This window comes from Tamandua tetradactyla, chromosome 21 (assembly GCF_023851605.1).
Source record: "Tamandua tetradactyla isolate mTamTet1 chromosome 21, mTamTet1.pri, whole genome shotgun sequence".
In the NCBI taxonomy this organism is placed as follows: Eukaryota; Metazoa; Chordata; class Mammalia; order Pilosa; family Myrmecophagidae; genus Tamandua; species Tamandua tetradactyla.
Window position 1 is genome coordinate 36,385,469 of NC_135347.1, and position 14,827 is coordinate 36,400,295.

At 36.2% G+C, this 14,827-nt stretch overlaps 1 protein-coding gene and 1 pseudogene across 1 annotated transcript in view; both read left to right on the top strand.

The window, feature by feature from the left end:
- The window catches only part of MCTP1 (multiple C2 and transmembrane domain containing 1), a 599,962-nt gene that overhangs the window by 499,973 nt on the left and 85,162 nt on the right, over positions 1–14,827 (top strand). The window contains exon 12 of the mRNA XM_077138660.1: positions 11,941–12,060. Coding sequence (XP_076994775.1) covers positions 11,941–12,060 — 120 coding nt within the window. The remainder of the gene's footprint in view (positions 1–11,940; positions 12,061–14,827) is intronic.
- On the top strand, positions 4,263–10,836 carry LOC143665574 (eukaryotic peptide chain release factor subunit 1 pseudogene; annotated as a pseudogene).

A 14,827-nucleotide genomic window follows, 5' to 3' on the forward strand; every position in this document is an offset into this window, starting at 1 on the left:
AGCTCTGATTAGTTAGTAGCACCATCTGTGAGGTTGTTTTTGGTTCATTTTGTTGTGAAATTGCTCTAGTGGGTGTTTCAGTGGGTCTTATGTAGCACATCCTCAAATGAGTCCTACCTAGTTCTCACGTTTGCTTCCTTAATAGATGATTTGCAAAAAAGAGTAGGTGAATTTTTCTTAATACTTAAAAAATTTGTTTAAAAAGCATGGTGTACTAGAATTGTAAACTTTCAGTTTCAGGTAGCAACTTAAAAAACCTAGTGTACAATTTCCCAAAATAAAAAATTAGAACTTTCTGATGTCTTTTTGTAAATAGGGTAAGTAAATCTGAATTAAACAATTTTTTTCAACACCATCAGTAAATAAGTGAACTAAATCATAGTATATGCATTCAATATTAAACTGTGTCTATAAAATGACCAATTTCTCATTATTTTCCTCCTTAACCATATACTTTATCCTTTCACCAGAGAGAGATAGCTGGTTATCTTGACATATTTTGCCTAATCAATACAAGGAAAGATTTGGTAGGTAGTGCACTTTAATTTTCTCAAAACATATAGACACACATGCATACAGTTGGTATTTGGTTGCAAACAGCAAAGGAAACCATCTCGGTTCTCAATCGAAGTAAGAGGGGAGGAATGCTGCTCTATGGGAGCATGACAAGGCTCCCTGCATGCTTGTGGCATGGTCACTAGACACAGCAAAACAAGTTTGAGAGAGCCAATCAGTTTTTACAAAATTCCCTGCTACTTTATTTTAGGAAATTATCCAAAGAAAATCTTCTCTTCAAAAGAACAATGTGTCATACTTTCTACCTTGGAAAAGTTGCCATTGTGCTAGGAATTAACCAGGTTCACTCTGCCTCTCTTTTCTTCCCAATTGAATGGAGGTGGTAGAAAAGCTTTAGTGAAACCAGTTAGAAACAAATACCTTAAAGCAGGTGGTGACACCATCTGCCTATTTAAATCAAGATGAAACCGGCCCTTTCCCAGGAGACTAGTTTCTGAAGACACTGAATGATATGGTGGAACCTTAATGCAAGGAAAAGTAAATGGACATAGCAAGTTTGCCTCTGGTTCTTCTTTAGGCATATTTTAAAAAATATTAAGTACCAATAAGTAGGGAGAAAGAATGAGGTGTAAATGTTTTTGAGTGATTGCTATTTTTCTCTACTACTGACTTTCTCCAAATCCATTTGTTATTATTCAGGCCATCACCAGGAAATAGGATGAAGACTGGGTCTTACCTCCTCTTCTTCTGCATACATTTGTATATATGCATACAATTTCTCCTTTTCTAAGTTAACTGTATAATAATCTGTTGTCTGTGTGAGACTCAAAGAGAAGTGAGATTGGCACTGGGACAGGAGTTCTTTGGGTAGGACTGTCCCATGTATTTCAGGGTTTTCACACCTTCGGCCCTGCCCACTAAATGCCCGTAGCTTCCATGTCCCACCTCAGTCATTATGACAACTAAAAATATTCCCACATATTTCCAAAAGAATTTAAGGAGGCAATTGATGGGACTAGTTCACAAACATTGCTTTCATTTGCTTCTTGCTATACTTTTCAATCATGTTTTTATTTCTGGGATTTTATTTTCAGGGATTTTATTTCAGGGATTTTACTTGCCAACTCTGATGATGACTTTTTCTAAAAGAAAATTCATACATTTTCTGTCCCACTTTGCATTCCCTAGTTTGCCTTATTGGTAAAGGTGAAATAGTTTTTTCTTAAGAATTCATTACCATAACGAGTTTTTATTTATTACTTAACAGCTTAAGAGGTTGTTTTGTATTTGTTGGTTTTTGTTTTTCAAGAATTGCCTAGCTCCCAAAAGGCAAATACTATGCATTTATCATCTTCCTGACCTGTCTGTCACATCAGGGGACATTCCCATGCCAAATGCCATCTGTTAGAATCAAAAGAATTGTTCTGGATTAACTCTTGTAAATCATATGCACTTTTGACATATTTCCTAGTTTTATTTTATCTGAAATAGATATTATTGAATGATGGAGCTAACAAGAAAACATCAAAGGGTGAAGATTGGGTGAAAAATGGGTTAATACTGTGAAGGCCTGTGTGTAAATGTGTGTTAGGTTAGAAAAAAATGAATTGAAATTAGGAAGGAAAAGGATTTTCTAAAAGGGCCATGAAATAATTAATTGTTTTGTAGGAGATGGCCTTTCCATTAGGCAGAAAATTTTTTCTTCACTTCTTTCTGAAGAGACAGTCAAATAGTGAATCTCATCTCTTAATTAGAAAGAAAAATACTCATCAAACACATCTCATCACTGGAGAGCTAATGATCCACAGCTGTTAGTCTGAAAGGGCAGGCTTTTTTTTCCTGAACAGTAGGAAGTGTTAATCATTTCGGATGAGATTTCTTTTTAAAATATACTGTAGTTTGCAAAAAAATAGGATATTCAATATTCCAACTTAAATGATTTTTTTGAAGTGTGCTCCCCCAGGAATATAGGCATGTGTCTCCCCGAATGATCATCGAATGCAGGCGTCTTCCACTGCACTTCAGTGAGAGCATCAGTTGATAGGATGATATAAACGGACCAGTCCTGACAGGGGGTCTGAAAACCCCAGGGTCAAAGAATAAATATCATGCACGTCTTGCACCTTCTAAGAAATGGCATTGCTATAAAATCTTAATACTTTACATCATTCACGCTACTTTATATAATTCAGCTTCTTAAATATGAGTGTAAAGCTCTAGGCCACCTTCACTTCCCAAGTAGAACAGACTTTTTTGTTTGTTTAATCTTCTTGTGAAAGAGACAAAATAGGATTTCTTTTGTCTCTTCTACATATTTTGGACAAAAGAAAACCCCATTTAACTGAAACATTGTGACTAGCCGACTTTTCATTATTCAGAGCCATGGGATATAGTAAGAAAAAGGAAGAAGAAAATTGGCTCCATAAAACTTCATTTTGACCATTACTTTTTTACCTCTTTGCCACACCAAACCTTGTCCAGAATGCTAAGAAATAGCACTCCCTTTCTTTGCACTGATGAAAAAGTAGTAATCCAAATGCAAGAGAAAGGAGAAGATATAATATAGAAAATGTACAAACTGAACAATCGGTCCCTAAGTAATCAATACCTTCAGAACATCATCCATCAGTATAAAATCCTTCACCTTAGAGGCCGTGGAGCATTGTGGGAAAAGCACACAATGTTTCTTATGGTTTGATTCACCAAATTCATTTAGGATGCACAGTATCTTCTGGTTGTTTCTTAGTGCAGACGAAAGCACATGCATGAGAAGAAAACTTAGAGGTTTTTCTCTTAGGATTTTGCAAAAGATTGAATAAATAAAGGTATATAGCCTTGAATTTAAGTTTTAGTAGTCTTTTTTTATTGAATTAGGAAACCTGATTTGTGATACCAGTATGTTAGCAATATCTTGAATATTTATTTACCTGGAAAATGAACCAATTTTTAAAATGCACCATTCAAAAAATCATCTATAACTAAAGCAAAAGAGGTATTGAAGTGAATAAGTAGCAGAAACAAATGTAGCTGTCATTCTTGATGGAAGATAATGAACTTTGGAGAAAATTCTTTGCACGTGATACAAGATATTTGTTGGCATAGATTATGTTATCTTTCAGTAAATTATTAATTTTTAAAAATATTCTGATTATTTATGATTAAAATTTAGATTGCTTTTAAAGCCTGACCCAAATAGATATTTATGCATTGCATTTTGCAGTGATGATGTTATCACCATAGGCAAGAATGACATTGATTTTGATAAAAGGAATTTGGATTTAAAAGTGAAAAAAGAATTATGGAGAGGAATTGTCACTCACAAAAGAGCTAAAAATCCAAATAAGCTTTTCATTTCTGTCTAGGAGTATGAAGTAGTTAAAAATAAACATTTTAAACACCTAATTATTTTAAGTCCAGATTTGTGAACTCTACAATGTATGCTAATTCCATTTACTTATAATTACGAGTTTCTCTAAGGAGCTGGATTTTTCTTGTTTCAATATTCGGTAAAGATTTTAACTGCAGCCCCTCTGTTCAACACTTACAACTTCCCCTCAACAAACCTCCCTTTATGCTGCCACAGACAAATCACTCAAAGGGACACCAGCCATCTATAACTGCTCAAAGAGCAGTTTCATATTCAATTATCTTGGAGTGGTGGTTTATAAAATATCAGTAATTTTTTTCAGAAACAATTTTAAATATGAAAAGTAGGAAATTGATAATACTTTCATTTATATAATACTTTCTGATAAGGCATTTTCACATATATTACATCATTTATTTCCAAGCCAATTTATGAAATAGGAAGGTGTTAACATCTCCATGATACTAGACTAAAATAAAAGAGATCAATTGACTTGCCCAAAGTCCTATGAAGAAAAAACAACAGAAATGGAACTAAATTTGTGCTCTTGTCCAGACCAAATTATACCATGCCACAGTCTACCTGGAGGGAGAATATATTTCAGTTGGCTTTTGCTGTGTAGCAAACCACTCAACAATTAACAGCTTGAAACAACTACCATTTATTTAGTCATGATTCTGGGGGTCAGCAATTTGAGCTGGGCTCTGCTGGATACTTCTGTTCTCAGCAGGCCTCACTCACTCACTAATTGACAAGCCAGCTTCTTGTCAATTAGGTAGCTCTGCATCTGGTTGTTGTGTGGCTTTCAGCTGGAGTGATGGGGCTACTATGCCACGTCTCATCATCTGGCAGGCCAGCCTGGGCTTATTGACATGGTGGTTCAGGATTTCAAGAGTGCAGAGGGCAAGCCCTAGTGAGCATCTGCTTTATAAGTCTAAGTTTTCCTCATATCTGTTACTCTTACATTTGCCAAAATAAGTCATATGCCCAATCCCAGAGTCAGTGCAGGGGGGTATCACAAAAGGCATGGATACGGGGACACATGAACAAATTGGAGTCAATCATGCAATCACCCAATTCATGCAATCACCACAAATTAAACAAAAATACTAAGAAATTGGCACTCCTTTCATCATCTTCTCCTACTCTAGTTGTCATGGCATTATCAACATAACTCTTATGCTTGAAACAGTCATTAGCTATGGATTCTAGGGTGATAGAGAAAAACTGATACACTTCCAGAAGAGCAAAAATAAGAAGTACATTTAGTATGAGCCTAGATATTCCTGCTTATAAGATACCTAATGTTTATTGAGCATCTTATGTTGCCAAGCACTAGGCTAATTCCATCTCAAATCTGCAAAGTAAATGCTGTAATTCTGCATTTCAGATGATAAAACTAAGAGAAGTCTGGTAACTTGTCCAAGATCATACAACTAATGACAAACAAACATGGGTCTGATTCAAAAACCCATGTTCTCTCCACTGCTCCACATTGCAGCAGCCCCTTGAGGAATCCCATGATCAGGGCTGAGAGTCCAAGTCCAGTTGACAGGGAGATTCTAACATTCAGGATAATGGGCAAAACTCTTAATATACTTTTTCTAATGAATAACATTGTGTATTACCATTTTGATTCATACCCCGTGAAGATTTTCTCTTATAGATTTCTAATTGTAAATCACAACAGCCATCTAGTGATTTTTAAAAAGAAAACTGCCAAATATTTGGAATAATTTTAGTCTCTAACTAATACAGAAAACTAATGTAGGACTAGATGTTTTATCTGGAATGAGGGAATAGATTCTGTAAAAGAATAATGTAGTTAACTGAAGTTTTCTTATTAAAAGTGAGAGGAGAGGGCGGGCCATGGAAGCAGAGTTCTCACCTGCCATGCCGAAGACCTGGATTCGATTCCTGGCGCCTTGCCCGTGCGAAAAAAAAAAAAAAAAAGAGTGGGAGGAGAATGCCTGCGTTCCATACGGAAGACCCAGGTTCGATTGCTGGACCATGCACCAAAAAAAAAAAAAAAATGGGGGAGGAGAGAGGCAGCAGACAGAGGGCAAGTGGGGAAAGACAGAGAGAGAGACTGAGTGACAGAGAGAGTAAAAATGCAAAAGGATTCTATGATGATGGGGTCAAAATGCAAAGGATTCTACGATGATGGGTTCAAAAAATTTTGAACACTGTTCAAAATTCCTGGAGTCTTTATCCCCTAATGTAACACTGAAAAGTTTTGAAATACTTGGGTCCTTCTGTTTCTGTCTCACACAGGCAAAAAGAGATTCTAGAAGTATGGGTCGGGGGGGATATGCTATGTATTTTCTGTTTTGCATTTTTATTCTGCTTATATGTCAGATTTTTTTTTAATTGAGTTATTTTTCCTTCCCTTTTAGCCCATTCTGAGCGTTTTTTATTTTTTTTTTTAACCCCAAGCCTATCAAAAAGTTGGTCAGTACCAAGGACAGCTCTTACATTGTCCAGACATTTCTGGGGTCTCTCAGAGCTGTCTTTTCCTTTCTCCTGCTGTCCTAATTGAATGTTATTTCAGTGTTTGTTTGTTTTTTAAAAAACAGGAAAGGATCAATCTTAGCGATTGATCCCAAGGAGAAGGGTAGAATATTCAGTGTGGGATGAATGAGCTAAAAACCTCTTTTTATCATCTGAGAGCTTTACTCTGGTCTTCTAGACCCTTACCAGCTAGCACAAATTACATCATCACTAATACTGTATGATTTCTTTTTCTTAGTTATTCTAGGCAATCTGAGACCAGGAATCATCATGTCTTATCCTAATTTTGAACAGCCAGCATTGCATAACACATAGTGTTAAATATATTTTTTGATGGTTAATCTGTGTCCATGCTTTTTTATTAACCTTTTGAAGTCTTCAATTAGGTATTGAGAAAGAAAACAATAAAAACTTATGAATTTGGAGCTCAGTCAAATATTTTTATTAAAAAAATATGTTTTCAACAGTAGGGGCTCCTTACTCAATAGCCCAAACAAATATTAGATTCTTTAAGAAAACGTAAGAGAGAAGATGACTTTTTTGCGTTGTCAGGATCCCGAAAACTAATGTCATTTCTTCCTTTGTCTCTCTCTTCGATGTCTTTACTCATTTTTGTTATGGTGCCCACGTTGTTAGGCAATATAAATTTCATGAAATATTGTGTCAGTTCTGAATGCTATATTTTAAGAAAGGTACTGAGATGATGATGATGATTTGGATGTGGTATGAATGAGCTATATACAATGGGGAAGTGCTCAGAAACTGTAACTTCCTAACTTATGATCAATGTTTAAAGAAACTGATTGAAGCTAAAGAAAAAGGCATGATAAACATTTTGATTACCTGCAAGATTATCTTCTAGAAACTTATTCTAAATAACACTAGACCTACAACTAACATTAATAAGTGGACATTCAAGGAAGTATTTTTTAGATAACTCTAGGACTCTAATACCACTGAGTAGACATTACAAGGGTGAATGTATTTGCTCAAAAAGTTAAAAATGATTGCAATCAGTGATATTTAACAGTGGAATAATCTGAGCTCCGTTCATGAGGCCAGGACACACTGAATCAAGTGAATGCCTTTGGATAGAGCAAACATGTAGAAAGGTCCAAAGAAAAACACCCTTAAACCCACGACTGTTTCTGACTGTTTCCTTGGGTCCTTCTCTTTCCATGTCTCACACAGGCAAAAAAAAGATAATACCGGAGACTGCTTCTGACGGTATAGCCAAGTTGAAAAGAGAATCTTGTCTAGAAGAAGTACTAAGTTAGACTTGTATGCCAGAAGGAGAAATTTGTTACTTGCCAGATTGTAATTCTTAATGCATTTTCCTGAAGTCACTTGGTTTTTTATACTGGCTCAATAGTACTTTTACTTATATAAATAGTTAAGATTCTGTTGAGTGACTTGGGAACCCAATGTCCATTTATTCATTCATTCAGAAAATATAAGCTTACTGAGCATCTGCTCTGCCCAAAGTACTGTTCTAGGCTCTGGGGATCAAAAAGTGAATAAAAAGGAAAAAAAAAAACCCTACCCTTAAGAAGCTTGCATTCTCATGACTGCCTCATTGTTACAAGTAAATATGTAAAGAGTTAATATGGAATCTAGGCAAAAATAGTTTTCCCTTTTACATATCTTGAGGTGTATAAATTTTACCTTAATTTACTTCCCGACTAAATAGTCATCTTTAAGAATTAAATTTAATAGAATAATTATCACAATCCATTAAAATTTGTATCACCTTTATATGTAGGATGAATTGTAAATATAAACTGGAAATATTTTATTTTTCTAGAAATTTTCCTATATTTCTGGTGATAAATTGATAGGGCTTAATGCATTGAAATAGTTGGGATTTTTCATACTCAACACACTGAATCTATAGATACCATGTAGTTCTGTCCAAAATTCATTTCTTGGGTTACTAAACCATCATTTATGCTTTTTAGTGTCCATCAGTTTATGAATATCAAAGAAGTAAAATATATAATTTCCAAAATTTAATGTTACATTTAAATAAAACAGGAAGGCATAGTAACGTCATGAAGTCATTTTAATTATCAGGAAAAGGATGTTAGAAATAATCAGGTCCATAGACCACTGTTAAGAAATGAAAACACTAAAGCAAAATGATTTTTTAAGTCACAGAACCAGGGTCTCTCAGACTAGAGGCTCTCCCCACCATTCCACATGGTTAATTTTTTCTGCCATTTGAATGGACTATAGACTTTACAGTGATTTATTAAGAAAGGTGCAAATGGCCCAGCTGCTGTGTCAGACATGAGAGTCCTTCAGTGGTAGCACTGTCCCTAGCCCTCCTAATTCACCAAATGCGAGGTGTTTGCATGACTCTAACCAGCTAGCTCAAATTTCCAGTTGTACTACAATTCAGCTAAATCTTAGCAGGAAGTTAAATCCCTAGATTGTATTATTAGAACATGTATTACCTGAGTCAATAATTAAGTTTCTGAGTTTTGCAAGGTATGGATAACATTTACATAAGAATGGCGCAGTGTTATTTTATCCCTTACTAGATGCCAAGCAGTGTGCTATATCCTTAACATGTTGCAACTATTTCATTCTCTGTAAGGTAGATAACCCTTATTATCCTCATTTACAGAAGAAGCTGAAGAGAGGCTATGTAAATTGCTGAAGGTTATGCAGCTAATCTGCAATCGAGTCAGGAGTGGAATCAGGCTTTAAACTACCAACTGGAGGGCCACCGCCAAAGCGGAGCTGCCTCTGGGGAGGAGCAGCCGCTGCCCCCAGAGAAATAGGCCCTTAGGGAGGAGGAGGCGAGATGGTGGCAGATGACCCCAGTGCTGCCGACAGGAACGTGGAGATTTGGAAGGTCAAGGAGCTCATCAAGAGCTTGGAGGCGGCCCACAGCAACAGCACAAGCATGATTTCGTTGATCATTTGTCGCAAAGACCAGGTTTCACGAGTCCCAAAAATGTTAGCAGATGAGTTTGGAACTGCACTCTAACACTAAGTCATGAGTAAACCGCCTTTCAGTCCTGGGAGCCATCACAGCCGTACAACAAAGACTCAAACTTTATAACGAAGTCCTTCCAAATGGTCTGGTTGTTTACTGTGGAACAACCATAATGGAAGAAGGAAAGGAAAAGAAAGTGAATGTGGACTTTGAGCCTTTCAGTCCAATTAATAGGTCATTGTATTTGTGTGACAGCAAAGTCCATGGGGAGGCTCTTACAGCACAGATGATAGCAGGTCTGGCTTCACTATAATAGATGGTAGCTGTGCCCTTTTTGGCACACTCCAAGGAAATGCAGGAGAAGTCCTGCCCAAATGCACTGTGGATCTCCCAAAGAAACACGGTAGAGGAGGTCAGGCTGCCTTGCGTTTTGCCCGTTTAAGAATGGAAAAACACATAACTACGTTAGGAGAGTTGCTGAGACTGCTATGCAGCTGTTTATTTCTGGGGACAAAGTGAATGCGGCTGGTCTCGTTTGAGCTGGATCAGCTGACTTTAAAACTAAACTGAGTCAGTCTGATATGTTTGATTAGAGGTTGTAATCAAAAGTTTTAAAATTAGTTGATACCTCCTATGGTGGTGAAAATGGTGGATTCAACCAAGGTATTGAGTTATCTTCTGAAGTTCTCTCCAACATGAAATTTATTCAAAAGAAATTAACAGGACAATATTTTGATGAAATCATCAAGGACATAGGCAAGTACTATTTTGGAGTTGAAGATACACTGTAAAGACTTTGGAAATGGGAGCTGTAGAGATTGCTAATAGTCTATAAAAATCTGGATATAATGAGATTTGTTCTTCATTGCCAAGGCACAGAGGAAGAGAAAATTCTCTTAACTCCAGAACAAGAGAAGGATAAATCTCATTTCACAGACAAAGAGACAGACTGGGAACATGAGCTGACTGAGAGCATGTCCCTGCTGGAATGGAGCTACATTGGAAATTGTCACAGATAAGTCGCAAGAAGGTTCCCAGTTTGTGAAAGGATTTGGTGGAATTGGAGGTATCTTGCGGTACCGAGTGGATTTCCAGGGAATGGAATACTGAGGAGGAGATGATGAATTTATTTACCTTGATGACTACTAGGTAGTCTGCCTGGGTCCGGCAAACTGTGCCTCACTCTCCAGCATCCAACCCAAGGAGCAGACCTGTGCTGGAATCCAAGCCCTGCCTAAAAAATTGGAGCATCGCCAGAACTTAATCCATGAGCATTGGATAGTGAAACAAAACTATTTCGGTTGAAAACCAAAACAAAACTAAGACCCAATCCTACACTTTTGGTTTGTCATGATGTCAGCGCAGCAGCCTACAACTAAATTCCTAAATGCCACTTGGGACTAATTTAAAAAAAAGAATCCTAATTTTTACTTTTACTTGATAGTGAAATTGGTTGCTCTTGAATTTTGTGGGGGGAAAAAATGATGTTTTTAACTTTCATACATAGAAGCAAAAATACTTTAGCTGCTGTAAAGCTTCAAAAATTAATAGAAGTGAGATCATACTGGTTTGTTTCTTATTTTGACTGGAGAAAAATTAAATTGCTGCATTTTGCAGTGATCCATTTACATGGCATTCTCAGTTTAGACTGCATAAGAAGAAATATATGTGGTGAAATATTGGGAAAAAAAGAAACCTACCAACTGAATTAGTATTACTTTAACTTGGCAGCAGGAGCCACAAATCCAAAAAACTTTAAATGATTTGTCCAGGATCACAAGTGCCTGCCGGGGGCGGGGGTGGTGCATTAATTCCATGCATCAATGTTGTGCTGTTTTACTCTGTTGCTAACTCTTTAAATGGCTCCACCTGCCAGTCTACATGAGTTCTTAATCTAACATTTCTTACAGTACAAAGTAGTTATGTACCTAGAAAAGTAGATTGTTTAAAAAATAATAGAAATAGGCATTTAAATTTTTCTTTGACAGAGTAACTTAGCAATGTTACTCTTTGTTTCAGTTTTATAGCTGATTGATTTCTATATGGCAATACTGAATGTTAATTCCATCTGTTTTTCCACTTGTTGGTAGGAGTACTTTTATTATAATGTGAAATCTCTGGGGATCTCTGGTATGGACTTGATGTTTTCATCTACCTATTATGCTGGCTACATTGTGTCATCCAAGTGAGATATTTTTCAAAAGTTCCTTATATTAAATAGCAATTCATTATTTATCATTAAGACAGATAGACTGGGCTACTTCTGACAGTGCGGTGAAGCTCATTTTGCTTTTCTTTTAATTTTGTTCAACCTAACAATAATTTCACTGGAAGAAAAAAACTAAAATAGCCTCTTTGACAAAGTCAGTTTTTCCTTCATAGAATTAAACTAAGGAATAATCTTAACAGTGATTTTCCAGGGGATAGTTTTGCTTTCAGAAAAATGCCAAACAAGTTCTCAAGCCTTTGTTTCCAAGATAAGTTTTCCCGTTCTAAAGCATTTAGTTTTGTGGGTTTTGACGTGCAGTATGGATAAGAGAGTCCGTATAATGAAATTCAGAGTTGACTCATCTTTTTTTTTTCTCGCTTCTCTCTCCTCCAGCTCTTTCTCTTTGTTGTCTGGAACTTTGAGCTCTACATGATACCACTGGTTTTGCTATTGCTATTGACATGGAACTACTTCTTGATAATATCAGGGAAAGATAACAGGCAACGTGATACAGTAAGTCTCTGCTTTCTGACTTGTATGTGTTTTGTTCTTATGCCTGGTCCCTCTGATAAAATCAGCATTTAATTTGGTTTCTCAAACCAGAAGTTCTGTCTATAAATACAGAGGGGGTGGGCCACAATGGCTCCGTGGCAGAGTTCTCCCCTGCCATGCCAGAGACCTAGGTTCGTTTCCCAGTGACTGCCCATGTTAAAAAAAAAAAAAATACCCTTGGAGGAAATTTTATCTGTTCAAAACTAATTATTTCATCCTAGCACAGTAGAAAATATTTACTTATTTCTCACATTACTCATCTTGGTTGAAACTAAAGTTTACTTGGTTGAAGCATACCAAACACTGTGCTATGAGTTTTAATCATAAGTAGGTATTACTTCAAATGGTTCTTTTATTCTTATTATTTGTGTTATGGGTTAATTAATCATGAGTTTAGATAGAATGTCCAAAATTATTAGTGATCAGCTCAAACAAGCAGATTTTACTGATGGCGTTTCTTTGTATTCTGTCACTGGAAGGAAGAACAGTTGATAGTTGTCATAGTAAAGTGTCTAGAGTACCTTGATTCAGTGAATATTCACTGAACAGCAGCAGTACCCCTCTCTGTGTCGGAGATGTATTAGGATACCCACTCAAAGAGGGAGAGCGTTCATATAACCTAGGAAAATTATCCTAGACCCACCTCCCATCAGTGGCATTTTTGAATTTTTTAAGCATGTGTGAGGCAAACTTTCCTCACCCTAAAAGAGTTTTAGACTGAGAATCAAAATCCGTCCATATTATAATCACATTTGTGGTTCTCCTGCCAACCTTTATTCTCCTTGGGTAATAAATGTGCACTTTCAGAAAGCTTTCTCATATGTAAAAAATGGGAAAGGGGAACAAGGGGCATCTCCAAATGGAACATTTGCAAATTTGATAACTAGATAGATAACTGCTAGGAAAAATTCAAGAATTTTTCAAGTGTGAGCATCTACTTTGTAGCTCTGTGTCCTCATCGAAGTACATAGATACTTTTTTCTTCACCATTAAGGGTCTCCACTGATTTGCCAACTACCTATACCTATAAGTGATGCAGGAAATAGAGTTATTTGATCATCATTTAAAAAGTATTATATAATACTTTATTACAATTGGCATCATAATGGTTGTACATGCATATCTCTGACATAAAAGAACTTCCTTAAATGGAACACAAGCAAAATAAGTTTTTTCAAAGTAATTTCCTTAATCATCAAAAAATGAACCCTAACCTTAATACATAGAATACATGGTAAAATTGCCAGCAACACAAGGTTATTTCCCTGTTTTACTTGCACATATTTCTGCTTCCTCTCTAGATTATAAATTTGAGGGAAGGGACTGTTTTTTTCATCTTTGTATTCCCCACTGTTCCCAAGCATGTGCTTTACAAATTAGAGATATTCAGAACATTTTTTAAAAAGTATATCAAGCCAAACATGAGATTGCTAATAGACATTTTAATGGTTAGGAAGCATCAATAAACAAGAAGTTATTATTATTGGCAAGGATTTTATGGATTTATATAAAAATTGCATTCTGAGAGACAAGCCCTGAATGCTATTAGCATTGGTGTCATGGGGACTAATAGGTACTTTTGTCAATTAATTCAGGACATTTTCTTTAAGAAAATGGGACTCTCTCAGACAATTGCTTTTTTGTCCCATTTTTAAAGGAGATCGTTGAGAGAAAATAATATCTGCTTTTCATTCAATTACCTTGTGACGAATTTACAAATAATATTATTTGCAAATCAGAGAAATGGCAATTTAGTTTCAGCTTCTTAATCCTTTGAGGGAACTTATCCTCAATATTTAGTCATTGGTTTGACTATTAGTAAAAAATTCTGAAACTGTAGACTTTGCTTGTTATCTTCTCCAGCATGTACCTGCCTTGGCTGGGAAGGTCCACTTTTAGAGGGGGGAATGACAATATATAATGTATCCCTTTGTACTTAAAAGTTTCTAAGATGTTTCATAAGCCTGTTGAAAAGTTACATGTTATGTGTATTTTGCTATGACCCCCCTGCCATTTTTTTCAAAATATAACCAAAATAGTATTTACCAAATATTTTTATTTTAGGCATATCTGCTCCAATGGGCTTCCCCTTTTAGCTATGGACAACATTTTATTCCTCAGCACAGCCTACTGTGAAGCATTCTATAGTCTAACTCTCATGGAATGCCAACTACACTCCATAACTCCCAGTAATTGCCTTTTATTTGCCCAAAACACACATATCCATTTCTGTTCTTTCTAGGCACCACAGCAGCAATCACAACGTTTCATTCAGCTTCTTATTCACTGGCTCAGTTGAGACCTTACGTAACTCTTAAATCCAATTTGTCTAATTATGTGTTTTCTGGCATACCCAGCTGTGCATTTGAACTGGTTGCTCCTTTTGAAAAGAAACCTGGATTATAGTTTGCTTGTTACAGATTTCATATATATATATATATATATAATTTATATAGAATATATAAATTAAGGGAAAGGGTTTGTAGGGCTTCCCTGCTGTGACTACGTGACTCTACCGCATAGCATGAGAAGATGGGTTCTCTGCCTTAGGTCCTGAGTGGTACCCCAAAACATTGCCGATTATTTCAGCATATGTGAAAACTTTAGAGAAACTCTGAGGTACATTAATCACACTGTTGGCTGATTCCAAACAAAGAAACTTTCTGTTTCAGAAGAAAGAGAAACAAATGGGGATGTGGGGGTGATTGGGGGATGGATCTGCCAACAA